General features: G+C 41.8%; 1 protein-coding gene across 1 annotated transcript; it reads left to right on the top strand.

Annotated features, from left to right (window-relative positions):
* Positions 1 to 679: 679 nt before the first annotated feature.
* On the top strand, positions 680 to 18,705 carry UBE2N (ubiquitin conjugating enzyme E2 N). The gene is made up of 4 exons (XM_065842763.2): positions 680 to 818; positions 16,827 to 17,073; positions 17,270 to 17,410; positions 18,023 to 18,705. Exons 1-4 carry the CDS (start codon positions 789 to 791, stop codon positions 18,061 to 18,063), a joined length of 459 nt encoding a protein of 152 aa, XP_065698835.1. The 5' UTR covers positions 680 to 788; the 3' UTR covers positions 18,064 to 18,705.
* The last annotated feature ends 1,284 nt before the right edge of the window (positions 18,706 to 19,989 follow it).

Here is a 19,989-nt window from a genome sequence, read left to right as displayed (position 1 = left end):
AGAGATTGGAAGGGACCTCGAATGACCATCTAGTCCAATCCCCCTGCTGGAGCAGGAGGTTACATAGGAAGGTGTCTAGGCTGGTTTTGAACATCTGGAGAGAAGGAGACTCCACAACCCCTCTGGACAGCCTGTTCCAGTGCTCCGTCACCCTCAGTGTGAAGAAGTTTTTCTCATATTTAAGTGCAACCTCCTGTGTTTCAGTTTGTACCCACTGCCCCTTGTCCTATCATTGGTTGTCACCGAGAAGAGCCTGGCTCCATCCTCGTGACACTCACCCTTTACATATTTATAAACATTAATGAAGTCGTCCCTCAGTCTCCCGCACACTGCCCCCGGGCATTACCCGCTTCTCCCGCAGGGCGTGGGGAAGCGCACGCCGCTCCCGGGCCCGCAGCCCCAGCTCACGCCTGTGCGCAAAGGCGGCGCGTCCGTCCCGCCACTGCCGGCTGAGGCGGCTCAGCCCCAAGCACAGGGCGAGCGGGCCCTCCCGCCGCCTCACGGCCTCACAGCCACCTCGGCTCCCTCACAACGTCCCCAGCGCCGCGTTCGTGCCCACAGACAGAGCAAGAACCCCTTCCGATCGAGGGGCGGGCCCGCCCGGAGACCCGGCGGAGGCGGCAGCAGTAGCTGCCGAGCAACGGCCCCTCAGAAGCCGGGCGCGGCCTACATTGCCCGGCGTCCTGCGCCGAGGGCGGTGCCACCGGAAGCGCGGCGCGAGCTACTTCCGGCTGTGCGCGATCCCCGAGCGGAGGCGAGCCCGCGAGCCTGCACCCTGACGAGACAAGATGGCTGGGCTGCCCCGCAGAATCATCAAGGTACCGCCGCCCGCCCCGGGCTGGAGGGGCCACCGGGCCGGGCCGGCCGGGTCTTGCGCGGCGGGCAGGGCTGAGCTGGGCCGGGCCGGGCCGAGCGCTGCTTCCGGTGCCCGGGAGCAGGGCCGCGGGGGGGCAGGGCCGCTCCCAGGCCTCATCCTGCCCCTGTGGGGCGGCGGGTAACGCGCTGCCGCGGGAGCCGCTGGGGCAGGGGCCGCCCCGGGCCTGCATCCCTCTGCCTCCCTTCCCCGTCGTTTCCTGTTGGGTGTGCGGCCGCTCGCTGGGGCTCCCGGGCTCGGCGTGTGTGCGCGCGCGGGCGGGCGGGAGCGGCGGGGCCCTCTTGGCCGGCCGGGGGCGGCGAGCGGGAGCGGCCCGCGCCCGTCACGGTCACCGCACGGCCTCCGGTGCTGCCGTCCGTGCGTCGGGTGCCTGCGCGCCCTTTTCGGGGCCCAGCGCTTGAAAGGCACCGGGTGCACCGCATCCCCTTCGCCTTCCGCCGGCGGTGAGGCTTCTGGCCGGGGGCGCCCGGCCCGGCCCCGGCTCAGCCCTCGCCACGGTGCTCGGGTTCCTTCTGCTGTGCGAGCGGGGCCTGAGCATAGCGAGTGGTTAAATCTGAGCTTGAGCTGTGCGTCGGGAACATCCGTACCGGTACAGCCAGGCCAGCCTGGCTTCTTCCACGTGTGCCCTGAGCTGTGGGCTTGTACCGTTTTGGCGTGTTCGTGCTGGCAGTTCAGTGTCTTTCTTTGACTTCCATTTACCAGCTTTGCAAGGACTCTCAACTTCGGGGCGCTTTCAGCTGACCACCTGACTACAATTTCAGCTGAAGGCTTGAATGATTTGGAGTCACTCAGCAGAGGTACAGGCAGCTGCATTGCAATGCCTGTGAGTCCTTTCAGTAGGTTGGTCCTCTAGGATGTTTGTGCTGGGCTGCTGTCTCCCATTCAATTTGCAGTGATATGAACTGAAGCCCTCAGATTGGTGATTGTTCCTTTTACAAAAGTTATTAAGTGATTCTAGTAAGGTTCCTTAGGTTACTTGTTGAGCTGAACAATTGCCACAAATAATTCGTAACACAGTAAAGGTCTCTTGGTTGAGTGTGCAATGTTGGCAACTATTGTAGAACACTTTAGTGTACAATATGTTAAATACTGGATGAAAAAAATAAAATGGATTTTCTCTAACAAGTCAAGTAATGTAATAATGAGGTAAAAACAAGGCAGGAGTAGCCTTTATCTTGTGTCAGATAGGCTACACTATGATTGTTGTTCAGAATTGTAATCAGTAAAAATTACAAAGACAAATCTTACAGAGTAAGTTTGACACTCATCTAGCTGCCTCAGTGCATGGCATGCAAAGCTGAATATATTTCAGGTGTGAGAGGAAACACTGATTCATAATACAGCGGAACAGGGATTCCTCACAGAGGTGTCGTAAGAGCTCCGTCATGAGGCTGTTGTCTCTGTTAAATTTTTTAATAGCTTTTGACAATTCCCCTAAATACAACCAAGAAATGCACCCCCTTGTAAACTGGTGCATAAATTTCCTTCTTGGTGCTCTTGGGGTTTTTTCATGCTTTTCTAGAAGAAACCTGGAGCAATTCACACGTCTTACTTCAAAGATGTGTGATGACAGAGGAATGTTTCTTCTCCTGGAGAGGGGAGGTAGAAGGCAGCAGAAATGACACATGGAAGCTCCAGATCCTCCTTAGAGTTTTCAGGACTGTTATCGTTATAAGGTGATGTGTATGGTGGGTTGTGTGTTTCCACGAATGTATTGTAAGTTGTCTGTAACCAGTCTAGAGCTTTTAAATCTTGGGTTGGTTGTGTTAGGTGACCAGTTCTTTAGCTGCTGTGCTGTGCACGATGTAGGTTGAAAGATGTATGTAAGGTTCAGGATGTGAATCTGACTAGTTACTGCAACCTCAAAAAATGTGCAAAGTCATATTTTGAAATATTGCAGGTGCAGAGGTGCAGGCCTAGAAATGTGCCTGCTTGGGTCTTCAGGAGTCTGGAGTGAGAGTTGTTTTGACCTTTGCTATCCTACCCGTCTTGATGTTAAATTTCCTACTGGTGGTTGCCCTAATGGGAGGGAAGGGAGTGAACTCTGCTGCTAAGGAGAATTTGAGAGATCAGGAAAGGAAAAGGAAGAGAGAGAGATAGAAAAGGAAAGAGCTGTAGAAAGGTGAAATAACTCAAATAACAAGAAGATCCAATTTTCCTTATGGACATTAATAAATTTGATGATAAATAAATGGCTTAGGTTACTGCTAGGAAAAGACCTTCTCCCTCTGATCCACATGCACCCTTTGTGTTGTTGCCCGAGGGAGACTGTTGATGGTGGATTGGGGATAGGAGCGCATATTTGGGCTGTAATGAAGTACAGAAGCTAGCTAGCCATTCAAAATGCAGTTGGCGTTTCTCGTCTTGACCGACTGCTGGCAGATGGCCTGGTGCTCTGGTTGACTAGCAGCCCTGTGCTCCTCAGCCTGCTTCTTTGCTATGTGCAGGCTGTCATCAAGCTCAGTAGGAGAGCAGTCGCCTTCCTCGTCTCAGCAGAGAGCTTTCTTTGTATTTCCAATACTTCCCCCAAATTCAATTAAAAGGTGTCAGCATAGATTTTGCGAACTGGTTGTTACAGGAGATACAGAATTACTCCTGGTTTGCTGTCCTCAGATTACTTAGAAACACAGATTTTAAACAAGTGTGGGGGAGAGTGATCTGTAAGATCTAGAGATGACTTGCTTTAGAGTTACAACCTAGTGTTAGCACATCACAAATGATGAGTAGAAGTTGATATAGTTTTGAGCCTTTTAAAGATATACTCAGAATTGTGAACACTCAGAATCTTGTGAATAGAGAGTAGGTATTTTTATTTTCTCCAGTAGTCCAAAACCAAGGGTCCTCTAAGAATCACCTTGACAAGAAAATCTATTAATGTAAGATAAAATAAAAATGTAGTACTGCACATTTGCCAAGATGTGTGGTTTTGATGCTGTAAACTTTTTTTACTACTGCACAATATTAAAAAGTGAGCCTTTGCAATATACACAATAAATAAGCCCAGTGATTTTTACTCGCAAACATTTTTTACACAGTTTTGCTCTAGTGTTGCAAAGTCACGTAGCTCCAGTCAAGTAAGGAGTTGAATTGCATCTGACTTTTTCTTTTTTTTTTTTGGCTGACATTCAAACCACCTCATTGCCGTGTCAAGTGCAGTTGGTATATCTGAATGAGATGGGCAAAGCTGCCTCGTGTCATTCTTGCAAATGCTTTTTCTGCTGTTTTCACTGCTGCAGTGATCTCATTATTCATGATTTGATGTTCAGGTCTGTGCTAACTGTGTAGCCAGTTGTTAGTGGTGCTTCTCTTACAATCACTGCAGCTACTCATATGATGAAGTAAACCATCTGAAGCAGTATCTGAGACTCCTTCAGATTTTTTTGATTAATGAATTTATCAGTGTTAAATTACTGAGGCTTTGGTTTCTTTCCCTCCCTGGTAGTGTGTTATTGTCTGAGATATTCCTTCCTTGCTGTTTATTGTGAGAGGCTATTTCCACATTGCTGTCAGTGCTTGCAATATTTTTAGAGAATCTGAGTAACATTTGGACTGCTGAGTTCTAAAATCCTATGTCAAATTATAAAATTTCTGGGAGGTTTTATGGAGATTCTCATGGTGTATGTGGTGATAGGGACCTACAGCATTCTGTATCAGAGGTTGGTATAATGAGCTTTATGTTTTTTTAAAAATATAAATCAGGTATTTAGTCTGCAACTTCTGAAACTTTCTAGAAATTCCTAAACAGTATTACTGGTAGCCACCTTGAAGTTTCTTCCTTTGTGTTGGAAGCTATAGGCTTCTGGGACATGAGTATCTGTCTCCACGTGAAAACTTAAGTTGCCGTTAGTTTTTGATTTCTCTTACATATCTGACCAATTTTTAATTTCCTGGATGAAAAAAAATAAATAAGACTGGAGGGAAACTTAATACCTTTTGCTGGTATTTGGCATTTCTTTGCGTGGCAGTTAGACATAGAAAACATTACTTCTGGACAGTGCTGATCCTTGGCATTTGTCAGAGAAGTGCCATATTTGGTCTTTGTAATGTCTTTCTGCCCCTTGTATGCTGTTTGGATCTTGTGGGTAACTTCAAATTTGGCAGAAAAGGTGAAAATTTGGGGAATTTTCAGAGGTTGTTTGTTTTTTTTGTACTGTTCTTAAAACCGCCTTCCCTGCTATTTCCCAACATATGCAAGAAGGTAGACAGATAGCACATGCTCTACTTTGTGACCCTCTTTGAGTCTTCTTGCCAGGCAACTAGTGGCTGTGGTAATCAGGGAGTGTCTAGGCAGGTACTGGAAGCCTGAAGTTTGACAGGACAGGACTGTGGAGATGTGGGAGGGAGGCTGAGGAGGAGACTTGGGCCCTGAGGATAAGAAAACTTTCAAATTAGACCCAGGTATCAGTTTTAAAAGGAAAACATGGAGTCTTATTAAAAGATCTTAAGGAGGGCACTGATAACTTTTCACAGCCTTTTCCTTAAAGAAGCTTTCAGTAGACACTAGAGAATAAAAGCTGAGGAAAAGGCAGTAAATAATCCAGCTAGAGGCCAAAATCTTGTTTGGACCACCTTCTTGTGTAGTACTTGAGCAAACTTGGAGGTATACATCTATAGCACACCAAGCTTTCTGAGTACTGATGCTCATGGTTTTTTTATAACTTAGCACATGGTTGTTTTATATGGTACTTATGCTGAAAGTCATGAAAACATAATGGATATCATCAAAATTTGTTTTGTACAATATTACGAAACAAACCCATGTTTTCATAGTTACACTCGGACAGATGGGTTAATAGTGAGAAACAAGTGGCAAATTTTTGCCATATATGGCATTTGGACAAAAACTCTTTGAGTTATTGTTTGCTTTAACAACACTTTGATAGTTGCTTCCACACTGTATATTCGTGCAAAACTCTAATTCAAATGTGCTTGATTAGTACAATTGCAGGAATGGTTTACACTATTAGCTCAGTGAGTTCTGTTATGCCTGACTTTACTATACCTGGAGATGCAACATAAAAAGCTTGATCTATGCTAGTACATAGCTAATCCTCTAAGAATTTGTATAGGATCTCAGCTTCACAATTCCAAAAGCCTGTAATCTGCTGTGGAATATTTGAGACTGAGGCCATCCTCAGGGAAGAGTGATGCTGACCTTAAAAACGCCCTTCTTCATGTTCCTGTTGTTTGGCAACAAGGTCTTCTTCCGAGAGTGGGTTGATTCTGTTGGTGTGGGGTTTTTTAATTTTTGTTTTCAGGGAAGGTGCTGTTACCTGGAGTACATTTGCCTTCATCTCACTGTAAAGTGACTTTGTTTGTATGGTGGTGGGAACTGGAAAACCAGAAGTGCATGAGGGAAGATTATGAGCAATCCAAAATTTGCGGCACTTGCTTAGCAAGGCTGTAGTTTCAAGTTGCTGGACAATTGTCCATAGATTGAGTACTAGTTAGTGGTTTGTAAATCTGTTGTGTGTGTGTGTGTTCATTTGTTTGTTTGTTTTTATAGCTGATGTCTTTTACTTGTTGATGCTCAGATTTCTTTTTTTTTTTTGAGCTGGTGGGGCGGGTCTTGGGTTACAGTCAGAGCTGATGATGGAGTCTGGGAAGCTGTAGGGTGGTGGAAGCATTAATGTACAGAGACATTAGCCCGATAATGAGTAAAGCAAGTGCAGGCATGTGGGATGCTGACATGCAGGGATTATATGGCAAGGAAGAGAAAAATTCATGTGGAGGCCAGCGACTGGAAACCACAAGTGCAGCCTTCTATTTATGATGTTTGACCTTTGCATTACAGTTTAATGGGCTTCATTGCTAATTCTTTCTTTTCCTAAAAGGTGGACGTTATTTTCAGGAGAGTTTCTCTAATGTTGTTGTTTTACAGTGCTATAATTTTAATCTCAACATTCTGAAGTCTCTCTGACAATACATCTGCTTAGGTACCAAATTCAGTAATGCTGGTTATAGCTGATTCTTTATATAATTGTACCTAGTGAATTGATAGGCTCTGGGAGAATTTGTGCCAAAACGTGAATTTTTTAATTAGGTCATTGTTTTCTGAGGCAGATTTATCTTTATATGTAGAAGACAGTTCTGACTGGTATGTTTCACTTTCTCTTGCTGCCTCCTCCCTCAAAAAATCAAAGCAAAAACGTATATGTGGTTTACTTTCTTGTGTGCAACTTACCAGTTCTTGGTGAAGGAGATCGGTGTGATCTTCCCCCTTATCCCACTCTGACAGAACAGGAAAGAGTTGCCATTTGGCAAGTAATTGTAATTTGTCTGCGTGCCAATATGCTGCTTTAAGTTTTTGCCTCAGCAGATAAAACCTTCAGTTTCTATTTCATACCCAAAACTATTAGATGTAGTTGGAAGATAATAGCACTGGTAGCTGGCAAGGTTTTCCTGCAATCACAATAAAAATATGAAACAAATATATGTTGTATGTAGTCTGAATTGAAATGCTAAAGTTGTTGTACTTCTGTGGTTTTTGCAGAGACCCAGCACAAGGCAGGAAAGTTAGCACCTAGTTAAGTTAGGTGAACCAGAAGTTCTCGAGGTGATCAGGCTGCAGTTGGTGTTGAGCAGCCTCACTGAATAAACAGATTTAGCCTGGCCTGTGCTGGCACAAAAATTTTGGTGCTGCTGCAGCAAACTTGGACTGAAGGACTGATTTGGCTGAGAAATCTGCAGTAAAGGCTGTTTTTTTAAGCCAAATCAGTTCTGTGATGTCATTTGTTGTTTGACTTGGCAAATGCTTGGGCTGATGACAGATGAACAGTGACAGCACACGTTAGCACTGCTGCTGAGAAGTTAGGGGTTCCTATTCAGGGAAATCCTTGTGTTTTGTGAGAAAAGGAAAAGGTGCAAGTAATTACAGATGCGAGTCAAGTTGATCAAGTACCAGGCTGAAATCCTGAGAAGAAAAGCAGTTTGTCTCAATTATGAACTCAACAACTGGAGCCAATGAAGAATCAAAGGACTTGCAGTAATTTTTAGTCTTTGACAGTGGTACTTATGTGTAACTTTCTTTTAAAATCTCTTTGCTTTTTGCTATTGGTAGTGACTTTACATCTGCTTTAGAAATCTTCCTGAAGGACTTGTCAACAGATGTCTGATCTTCTGTAGGAAGCAAGTATTGAAGACACTGATGAGCAATCAGTTAAACTGAAAAATATATCTTTTTTCCTTATCACATCTTCTCCCACATAAATTGGTATGTGTGGTACCTTCCAAGTGATAACTGTTATCATTTCATCTATAGCAGAAAATGGAGCTAGTGGCTTTCATTTGAAGTCTGTCATTTCTTTTTTGAAAAACTCTAATTTGCAATATCATCTGTGGAGTCTGAAACTGTCTACCACATCCTCTGTAAAAGTGCTTCTGGATACAACAGCTCAAACACATTTAAAATTAAAAGTTACTTTGTGATTTATTCTGTAGTGGGTTGACCTTTGCCAGGTGCCCACCCAGCCACTCTCTCTTGCCCCCCACCTTGACCAGGTGGGAGGAGAAAATAGGATGGAAAAGCTCATGGATCAAGGCAAGGACAGGGAGGTGACTTGACTTGGGGAAAGTTAATTAATTTATTGCCACATAAACCAGAGTTGGACGGTGGGAAATAATGACGAAGTTAAAACACCATCTTTGCTCACGTTTTCCTACACTCAATTTCAGTCCTTCACTTCTGACTCCTTTGCCTCCTCTGAACCTGATGGTTGCAGGGGGATGGGGAATGGGGTTTGTGGTCCATCCATAACAGCTCCTCTCTGCTGTTCCCTCCTCTTCATGCTTTTCCTCTGCTCCAGCATGGTCCTCTCCATGGGTTGCAGTGTGGGTGTCTGTTCCACTGTGGTCCTCCATGGGCTGCAGGGAATCTCTGCTCTGGTGTCTGGAGCACCTCCTCTCCCTCTGTCTCTGACCTTGGTGATGAGACTAGTTTTGCTCACTCTCCCTGCCCCGTGTCCCCCCCCCCCGCCCCCCCCTCTGCTGTTCTCTCAGTGTGACATTTTCTGTACTTTCTTAAATATGTTTTCTCAGATGTGCCACCAGCTTTGCTGATGGGGTCAGCCTGTGCCCTGCAGCAAGTCTGTTGAAGGTGCCTGTGTGTGGCATGGGCCAACCCTTGACCGTTTCCCACAGAGGGCACCCCTGGAGACCCCCTGCTGCCAACACCTTCATACCTACACCCCATACATCTGCCTAAATGGTCCATACTAGATACAAGTTCTATGTCTTAAAGAAGTGAGGCAAGCTGATGTGTGTTTCTTTCAATGTGGATGCCTCTTTCCTTTTACCAGTAACTTTGTTTTAGTGCATCTTGGGACTAGTCGTGCAGCATTGCATCCTGCCATTCCTTTTATAAGTGGCTAAGGCTAGCAAAGAGGTTTGTTTTGTAGCCAGCTGTTTAGAGACCCTTGCTTGTAGCACCTATGGAATAAATGTATCAAGAAGACATGCAGATCTTTAAACATTTGTGCTGCTGAAGATGCTTTTACTCACAGCCCATGCTGACTGTTCGTCAGTTTCTGTTGGAAGTTACTGCCCCCTGCCAGATGACTGACAGCATAGAAACTCTGCTGCCAACATTTTTTGGGTTAAAGATCTAGCTAAGAGAGCCAAACTCACTTCTCCTGAATTGAACTGGGAATGCAGATAGGGTTTACTTTCTCAGTAGATTAGCGGGATGATGATTTCTGGCAAGGGGGAAGCAGCAGGCACTGGCACTTGAGCTGTAAACTGTAATTCCTGTTGCAGATTAAGTCTTATTAAGACAAAGATACTTATCCATGTTCTATCTTCCCTGATCTGTTTAGAATGAAGCCACCTAGGGTTAGTTGAACCTACAGGTAAAGGTGGGTATTACCTGTTGTTTTTCACTGTCTGGAGTAGATTAGAGAAGGCTTCTACCTTGCCTTTGTCTGATGAAGTTGCAGGGGTCTAGCCTCCATCTTAGTAGGTGATGCTGAAGGTAGATTACTTGACTGCTGTCTGGAGAATTGAGCTCATAAATGTACTGCTGAAAATACAAGGAAAGAATCATTCCCCTGAGGCTTTGCATAAAGATGTGGTATTGTGTCATTTTAAATATTTATTAGCTCTAAGTCCTGAAGTATTTTTTTCTTTGTGTGAGAGACCTTATTAATGTTTTCTGTTTTGAAGTTGCAGAATAGTTTTATCACAGCTATGTTGACATCTGAAAGTTGTAATGATATCTCTCTCTTTTTAAGGTACTAGCATAAAGCTGCTAGTTGTAAGGGTGCTTTTCTGTAGTCTCAACACCATAAAAGGTTGCTAGATAACTGTTCATAACAAGTAAGAAGATACACAGAGTATTTGGTCTTTAAGACTTTTATAGATGACTGGAGACTTTAATTTAGCAGTTTACCATCTGTTACTGAAATTAGTCCTGTTGGTAGTTAAGCTTTGCCCTTTGGAATGAGGAGGTGGCCTCTACATTTCCTTTTGAGGTTGGTTACAGAATAGTAATCTGTTACGCTAGTTTCTCGCTGTGACTGACGCTGCAGTCTCAAGTCTTTAAACCAGCCCTTTCACCAAAAGGAGCAGTCTGTTCTCCCATCCTTCTGACAGCATGTGTTTGCACCCTCCTTTTTGTTGGCACAGCTGTTTGTGTGGACATGTGGTGAACTGCATCAAGGACTCTTCTCTGTTGCATGTGGGTTTTTTTGTTTTGTTTTGGTTTTTTCTCCTTCCAGATCAGGGCTATGTGCTATGTTTCACCATGAGGTCAAGAGACAACTATACAGACAAAAATGAAGGTGCATAATAGGCTGAAGTGGAAATGCAGCACAGCTTTTTTTTCTTCCTTTCTCCAGCAGCTGCTCATTTATCAGCTTAGAATGTTCAGGGTTTCTAAGATGTTGGGATCTCTCTAAGCTTCCTTTGTTCTAATGGATGTTATGAATTTCACCAGGTGATTTCACAGCTGATATTAAGGGACTGTGTAGAGCAGAAAGACCAAGCTAGATTCTGTCAAAAAGTGTATTCCTTCAAATATAACAGCTCACTGAAGACTACGGTATTTAACTTGTGGTATAATATGCAGATATTTTTACTCGTTGGAGGAAACTATATAGCAGTAATATTGAATATGAAATAAGAAAACTGGGATGTCAGGAAATTAAGCTTGCAGACAACTGAATTACTAGGCAAAGCAAATTTGGCTCAAGACTTGGAGCTTGGATTTCTTCTTTGAGCTAGTTTGTGCTGATCTTGCAAGCGGGCTTCTTTCTGAAATTCTAGTGGCCTTCATATGGTAGCCTTAACGTTCCTGTATTTTGTAGGTGCTAGATATTGATTTGTTCTTCACTTTTTTAGCCAACATCTCTTGTCAGGCAGTGTGAAACTGGTGGTGATAAACTATTGCCATAATGCAGGGAACAGAATTGCCATTATTCTTCCAAGCAAAGAATATAGTACTCCTTTTTAGAAAGTAAGGAAAAAACTTTAAATATTGTCTAATCCCATGCAACACTTTCTTCCTTCACTACTGGAGTGGTCATTGTCAGACAGGTGAAACTTTAGAGATTTTGGTTCAGCTGCAGTGGTTCTGCTGTATAAGAAAGAATTTTCCGTTATGTTTGTTCATTTTTTCTCCAAATACTTGGATTAATGAGTTTTCAGGTTGTTGTTATTTGCCAATATGTCACTGTTTGATCCTGCCTTTGTGTGTTGATAACAAGTAAGAGTTCTGAAGTGGCTTTTTGTTTTCCAAATTGTAGTATACAGAAATCTTTTTGTTGTTTTCACTGAGGCCTTGGCAATTTGAGGCTTTTGTAAACACTTCTGCAAGACTGGAAGTGATTAAAATAGTAGCCTATTACTAATGGATTCCTTCTTTCTGTGCTCGTTCATATCTCTGTGTGCTCTAACAATTGATTTTCATGCATGTCTGTATGGAAGCATCTTCTGGGTTGTTCAGTTCCCATCCCTAATGTCTTGTTCTGGGTTTATGAACCAGGAGAATCCTGGTGGTTATGTCTGCTTTGCAGTAACTTTTTTTCTTTCCTTCCGCTGAGAGCAGGACAACCAAGCAAAAGCTCAAAGAGTGAAACATTGCCCCCTGCAAATCAGCCTCTTGTATTTGCGTGGCTTCTCAGTCTCAGCACCCTGAAAAAACCCTCACCCCCACTTCCTGCTCTGTTGGTCTCTTCTAAAGATCACTGTGCTCTCCCTGAGGCTTCTTGTCCTCATAGGTTACTGTAAAAACAGGTTGAGGATTTCTGCCCCCACCTTGGGTACAATTACTCTTCAATTTAATGTCTTCATAGAAGAATAGCTATGCAGAATGTCAGCTACACCATCTGTCCGCTCTGCGTCATCTGTCACTCTGCTTCAGGCCACCTGCGTTAATAAGAAAAGCTTTGCTTGTCAGAACACCTTCAACACTTCTGTATTTTTTTAACCATTTAATTAAAAATGAGCAAGATAAAATAGGGGGGGGAGCTTCAGCCAGCTGTGAATGGTTGATGGTTGTGGGCTTTTTGTTTTGTGGGGTTTTTATTTTGGTTTGTTTGTTTTAAGTACTGATTGGCATGTATCTTCATTTTGGGTTACTTAGTTTTCTTTAGTCAATGGAAATTATGACATTACTTCACTTGTTCCAAGTTAAAAGCAGGAGCGAGAAGAGATCTCTATCTAAAATCATTGCTGAGTATGACAAATAGAAATAGCTGCCTATGGCAGCATGGGATTGCGTTTTAGAGCTCAAAATGCCCTGAAATCTGTTCTGTGAAATTTCCATCAGCATGCTAGAGCAGAGCTAATAAGAAACACTATAAAGTGCTGTTCTGGAACATTTGCTTAGATAGAAATTTGTGTTCCTCTGAAGACTAAATTAATTGCTGTATTGTAAAAACATTTGTGAGCAGCAGAACTGCAGAACCTTGTTTTCTGTGGATTTGTCTTTTTTTTTTTTTTTTTCCCTATTTAGTGTTTTAATATTTGAATGTCCCATCTCTTTTTAGTCTTATTGGCAGGATTTTTCTTTGCCAGGCAAGAATACTACGTATTTAATTGGAATAAACTGCCCCAACAGTATGTAATATCTTCATGTTCTTCATGTCTTTCTCTTGGGTAGCGCTGAGCTTGGTTTCCCTTATAGCCACCGACAGTTTACAAAATGTACAGACAAGCTGAAATTGGACAAAGTGTTCAAAGGCAGTTTTGGGGAGAAAGAGGGAAGTAACAGATTGCACAAAACTGACTTCCTCAGCTAAAAAAGTGTTAGAAAGGCTTTGCCTAAAAAGATACTGGAAAGTCAAGTATTGCATGTGCTTGATCCTCCTGATTAGTTAAAAAAGGTGGAAAGTTAGAATTTTAATTAGAAGTTATTTATTTACGTATTTTACTGTGTTTGAGGGACTGTTTTTCATTGGGTAACCATCCTCTAGGGGACGTAATATAAAATTACAAAATAATATCAACATGTAGTTAAACATTTCCTTGTTTGTGGAGTAAGTCTACATCTCCTGACTCTCTTGTGCATGACTTACAGGTGAGGGGTGGTTGGGTTTTTGGTAATGTACGCTACAAACAAACAAAACCAAAACCTTTAAGCAGTTCAGTTTCCTGACCTGGTCCATAGTGTTGCCTTGTATACTGACAACTGTATATCTCAAATATGACTTTTTTCTCCAGGTCTTATGGCAAATGAAATTGATTTTAATATTGGTATGTCTTTAAGTGACCATCTTACTGTAAAATGTGGAAGTTGAGTGCTTGATATTGCCTTAGAATTGGACCTACTTGTATGTTTAAGCATTTTGCATGCTTAGACCTTACAACATTTGTCCCTTTCTGTTACTTTTCCGTGATTGTCCCCAAATCTATTGAAGATATTATAATAAATTTCTTAATTGAAGGGTGAAAACCATATTTAATGTCAGATTTTAGCAGGTGGTGTTGATGTACTTAAGTACAAACATTTCATGTTCTTTCAATAAATGGTGTTTTTCTTGTGTTTTACATAGTCTAACAAGCTTGTCTGTTACACTGTTTTAAAAAGATGCCTTTTCTGAACCAAAGATGCTTCTCAGCTTTTGCATAAAATGGTAGTGATATAGGTTCACAGGCTTTGTGACCTATCATTTTGTGCATGTCAGAGAAATTTAGCCTGGTACTCGCGCTCTCAGCATGATGGCTGCATCAGAGCCTGCTGGGTATGAAAGATGAGTGTCGACTGATTTCCTCACAGGTTTCTTTCTTGTGAGTGTTCCTTCTCATCTCCGCTTGGAAACAGCTTCAATTGTGCCAATAGCGGTGGAGCCCCGCCCATGGTGCAGGAAGCGAGACGTGCTTGCTTTAAAGCATTTTTAATCTAATATTAATGTTCCACAGGGGGCCTGGATGGGTTCTGAGTAGCCACAGCACTAGCGTAGCTGGATGCGACGTAAATGCTTTTCTTTGCACTCCCTTTTTCTGCGGTCTTTTATAGTGAGGTAACCGCATGTGTGTAACTGAGAGGTGTGAACGCGATGACATACTAGCAGTGGTATAGCCCCTTCATCATAATGCAGTACCTTGATTAAAAGGATTGTTTTTCTCATATGTGGAATCTCTCATTGTTTATTGACAACTAGTTTTCAGTGGCAAAATGTGCAGCTTGCACCCGGGTGTTGCTGCCTCTGTTATGCTGGCAGGTAGAAGTGCTGATGCTGCTGCCAGAGAACTGCTGATTCTGGGTTATTTTAAGCCAGGACTGGCTGCCCAGTATGGTTGCAGTCAGTGTACTGGTGTAATTAGGGAGGCAGTCTGGGGACCGGAGTGACTGAGTGGGGGCTAACAAATGCTGAGATCAGCCCAGCTATTAAAATGTGTTACCCTTAATAAGAATCATCATTTAAAAAAAAATGCCTGTAAGAACAGAAAATCATTATCTGCCTACTGGTGTGTATCTGGCAAAGTCCAGGTGCTAGCAGTTATGAAGATGTTTGAAAATTGGTTCTTTTCATTAAGTTTGTTCTTTTTTAATTTCAAGTTGGCTCGCTATATTAGTTTGCATTTGGCATAAGACACAGTTTCCTCTGCCAGAACTGTCCAACTGTAATATACATGGTCCTTCATAGGTGGAAATTCTAATTGTCCCATTTACCTGTGGCAACACTCATGCTGAAACCTTGCTGAAAGAAATGGAGAATGTTTTATGCATTTACAGGGATAATCTATGGTTTCTTACTCACTGACTTTCATACCACTGAGCTAAAGATTTAAGCATTCGTTATAGCTGCATTTCTACAGAATTACTGTACAGGTAAATAGCCAGCAGAATACAAGTGCCGAGTATGATATGAATTTATGTGTATAGTTGAAAATAAAATACACTTGCAGAAGTGAGTGGAGACAGGTTGAAGAAGCTTGGATGGCCTTTCAGTAAGGTGTATAACTGGCTTTGGCAGCCAATGCCTATTCAGATAAGCAGGCAATATGTAGTCAAAACAAGGAATTAGACCAGATAAGTTTATTTTTATGTTTGTGTACATAGTTATAAGTTCAGTATTAGGATTTGTAAGACCTTGACAATTTTGAAATGGATAACTGGCTTCACTTCTTTATATTGTGTATTTGGATTTTTTTTTTTTTTTTTTTTTGCTAGTGTGAGGTGTTATTTAATTGCATCACGACAGCCACATCACTTAAATGCTGTGTGAGTTTATTTCTATGAACTGCCAGTATTGAAACAGTCCAGTTATGTTTGAAGAACATATTAAACCAAGTAGAGGTAATCTGTCCGGTTTGTGCTTGAATTAGTGCTACTATAGACATGCAGAGTAAATATACTATAAAACTAGAATAATAAATTACTATTATACCTACCAGTTACCATTTTTCTTCAGTAGAAACAGGATCATTTTTATTTGTGAAAGCCAACACAGGTGGTGAAAAAGTTAACTCTACACAGTAAAAACATGCTAGAGGAAAAGCAGGAAATGGGGCTAAAATTACCTGAGGAAATGAGGCTTCGGCAGGAGTTGTTAGGTCTTGTGCTTAACGTCCTGTATTCTGTTTTGGCCTTGGATTCTTTTTTATCAGAAGGAGTACAATGGAGCCTATAAGACTTGTGAGGACTGGCAGCAGAGGAGAAAGATGTACTGGCCTTGGTGGGTCTGCGCAGTGTGTTAGTGGGCTGGATGATGAGAATGTGGGCAACTCTCAGCTATGGTCACAGCGTGGTGTCCAAAGTAGGATCTGTGCTGTGGGTAGAAGAATTGAGCAAAGATGGCAAATCTCTGTAGGACGCCAGGCTTTCCTAATTTTACAGAACAACTTCTCAATCTCCTGTTGTTTGTTAGGGTCACTTTAAACATGGCTATTTGTAGGTTGAAAGTGTTCACAGTAAAGCTGTTTATGCATATATATGTGTATATATGTAAACCATTCCTATAAACACCTTTAGTGTTGCAGCAGAGTAGTACTTTGAATTCTTCAAAGTTGAATCTGATTCCAATACAAATGTTCATCATAACAAATCAGTCCACTCTTTGTTAGAGTAAATCTTGAATGCTTCCTGTGAGTGATTAGCCCTTTTGGTTTTTCATTTACGAGATTTTTCTGTTCAAGGTGGAATGTGAAATGGTTTTGATATTTTTACTGTGACATTCTTTGAAGTGCTTTTAAGTACATTGAAAAATAACAACTTGGCAGTAGTTTAATCAACAGTTAAGTTGTTGAGGACAGCTTAATTGTTATCTGTTACTTTGTGCTACAGAAGCACATACTCTTACAGCAGTTGAGGCATCTGAGAGGAGATGTCTACCAGTTTACCACATCCTCGTCTTTCTGCAGATGTTCTTTGACGTTATTTGCCTAACATGATCATCTCTGTGGTTATAGGTGAATAACTCACAATGAATACTTGTTTTTAAAATAGTTTGTAGAGATGATGTTTATTTTAAATGGGTTGTATTTATTACATTTCCTTTTCTTTTTCTTCTAGGAAACCCAGCGCCTGCTGGCAGAACCAGTCCCTGGGATAAAAGCGGAGCCAGATGAAAGCAACGCACGTTATTTTCACGTGGTCATTGCAGGTCCACAGGATTCCCCCTTTGAGGGTGGGACATTTAAACTTGAACTATTCCTTCCAGAAGAATATCCAATGGCAGCTCCTAAAGTACGTTTCATGACCAAAATTTATCATCCTAATGTAGACAAGCTGGGAAGAATATGTTTAGATATTTTGAAAGGTAAGTGCTGCCTTGTTTTCTTTTTTTGATATTATTAAGTACAGAAATTTCTATTAAGTACAGAAATCTCCAAATTATTATTATTTTTTTTTTTAAAGAATACCTTGCTTATTCTTTAAGCTGGGAGAGGAAAACTTTTTACTTCTGTAAACTGTGATGAATATGGTGTTTCATACTGCTATAAATGTCTCTTCAGATAAATGGTCCCCAGCTTTGCAGATTCGTACAGTTCTGCTATCAATCCAGGCTTTGTTAAGCGCTCCCAATCCAGATGATCCACTAGCAAATGATGTAGCTGAGCAATGGAAGACCAATGAAGCCCAAGCCATAGAAACAGGTGATGTATCTTGTGCCTTTTTTTTTTGTTTTCCCCTAGTTTTGGAAAGTAGCTGATATACTAATTTATTGGGGGATGTAAATCCTGACCTCCTGTTTGATGTCTGCAACTTGCAGAAACAACTACAGCTTGTAGTCATAGTCTAAGTACCCTGAATGTGCCTGCGGTGCTCTGTTTTCAAGTCTGTGAGGCCTGCTGGAGGAAAAATGCTCTCTTGATTTCTTTTATCCTGAGTTTTCATGTTCCTAAATTGCAAGCATGTCTAGTCTGGACTCATGGTAAAGTAAAAGTACACACCACTGCTTTTTCTATGAAGCTTAAGGAGAAGATTGTCTGGTTTCAGAAAGTACATCTCTTCCATACCTGCTTCTGTGGCAGAATATTACATTATGTCTCTTCACATTTGGATTCACTGCAGTCAGGCCACTTTAGCAGCTGTCAACTTTTGTGTATTATGGGAGTTCAAAATTGTACTTAAAATCTCAGGATGGATATATTTTGTATACTTGCAGCAGCAGTATAAAAGTGATCTTTAAAAATAAGTATTTAAAATGACTTTAATAAAGCCTTAAAAAGAAATATTTTCTTAAATGTGTTTCTTTTTCTTTACAGCCAGAGCATGGACTAGGCTATATGCCATGAACAATATTTAAATGCGCTTTGAACATCAAGTGTGCATCACTTCTCCTGTTCTGCCAAGACCTCTTCCTTTTTTGTTTGCATTTAATGGACACAGTCTTAGAAACATTACAGAATAAAAGCCCAGACATCTTCAGTCCCTTGGTGATTAAATGCACATTAGCAAATCTGTGTCTTGTCCTAATTCACTATTGTACCGCATGAGCAGAGGCTAGAAGTATCATCTGGATTGTTGTGAAATTGTTTGAAAGCAGCAGCACATCTCTGCTTTTAATCATTTTTCCCATCATGGTTTAAGTATAAGCACTGTGAATGAAGGTAGGCAGGGTTAGCTGTGGGGCTTTTGTTTTAATTTTGTGGGCTCCTCCTCCCTTTTTATGGTGATGCTAATCGCATTGGTAAAAGCAGCTAACCAGTTATACTTTAGAATATACCCTCTAGCCCAGTCTAACGTAGACGCTGTAGATGGACAAGCTTCATTGTTTGAACAAAAAATGGGAACATTAAACATCCATCACCTTCACTAATAATATTGTGATTCTGCTGTCAAGTGTAGAAAAATCCCTCCAAGAAAAAGCTTGTGACCATTTTGTATGGCTTGTCTGGAAAATCTCCTGTAAATCTTATGTTTTAGTAAAATATTTTTTGTTATTCTACTTTGCCTTTGTACAGTTTATTTTGCTGTGTTTTCATTTCTCTAATGTGACAATCGTATTTAAAAAAAAAAATGAAACCAGAATTGACAATTTGTCTTCACCAGTCTGACCGATTAAACAGTAAAGAGGTGGAATTCACAAGATTTTTTTGCTTCTGTTTACTGACTCTTTTATTAGCCTGTGTTGTGTGGGTGACCTGCCCAGCCAATTTAATACGAAGTTGCATTTGGAGTGACTTTTAGAAACAAGTCTCCGATGTAACCATTGTAACCATAATATTAGTAGTGCATTGATATGCATTTTCATGGGAATAACCATAATCAAGTAGGAGGCTGAGAGCAAATGACAACACTAATTATAACTTCTCTTTGCTGGTTGTCATCAGATGTTGGGCTACATGGCTTTCTAACTTCATTAATTCCTGCCCTCTATTAACAGGAGATACCAGGGTGCAGAACCGCTGTTGCAGCCAGCCTGCTATCGGCTGATGTTTGCTTATCCACTTAGAGCTAGCGCCTCAGACCACTGGTTTGCTCTGCAAGCCTTACTAAGCTACTTGCTTGAGCAACTGGTCTGCTTAAATAGCAGCAAAGCTTCTTTATTGGAGGGAAGGAAAGTCATTAAAAACTGCCTTCTCATCCTTGATTTTTTTGTGTGCATCTTGTCTGGGTGTCCAGCATCTTTTCTGAGAACTTGTTGCTTCCCTTGATTTCTTGTATATCTATTCTCTTCCTTTCCCTCACACAAAAATTAAAAAAAAAAAAGGAAAAAGAAATCTTAAAAGCTTTTGGCAGGGCCAACCTGAAGTGTGCAAGTGACAGCTTGCAGTGGTTGCAGTGGGAAGTGTTTTGTCATGCACTTCAGGGGTATGGTTATGGAGCCTGTTGGTATTCTCCCTCTTTCACCCCTTCTGACTCTGGTGTCATCTGAAATTTCTATAGAATGTGGTGTATTTATTGTGCTCTTATGTAAGATGAGGAATATCTATTAAAGCTATGTTTTCCAACAGACAGTGCTTTCAGTAGTTAGTAGCTGGTGTTGTCCCTCACAGTACTCTTCGTAACGTGGTTGCAGCTTGGTTCAGAATTCAGCTTTTTCACCAGACTGAGTTATATAAAAAAAACCAAACTCGTTTTAAAAGTAGTTTCTGTGTTGAATATCAGCCCAAGTTGTGTTCAGGGCTTTTAACAAATTGTTTGTTCTTCAGGGCTGGTAAGCGCTGTTGAGCCTGCCTTCTCCTTACACACAAGCATGCGTTTGGGTTTATCTGACATATGTCCCATG

Source organism: Patagioenas fasciata, chromosome 1, assembly GCF_037038585.1.
Source record: "Patagioenas fasciata isolate bPatFas1 chromosome 1, bPatFas1.hap1, whole genome shotgun sequence".
Lineage (NCBI taxonomy): Eukaryota > Metazoa > Chordata > Aves > Columbiformes > Columbidae > Patagioenas > Patagioenas fasciata.
This window is presented reverse-complemented; position numbering and strand designations above follow the sequence as displayed.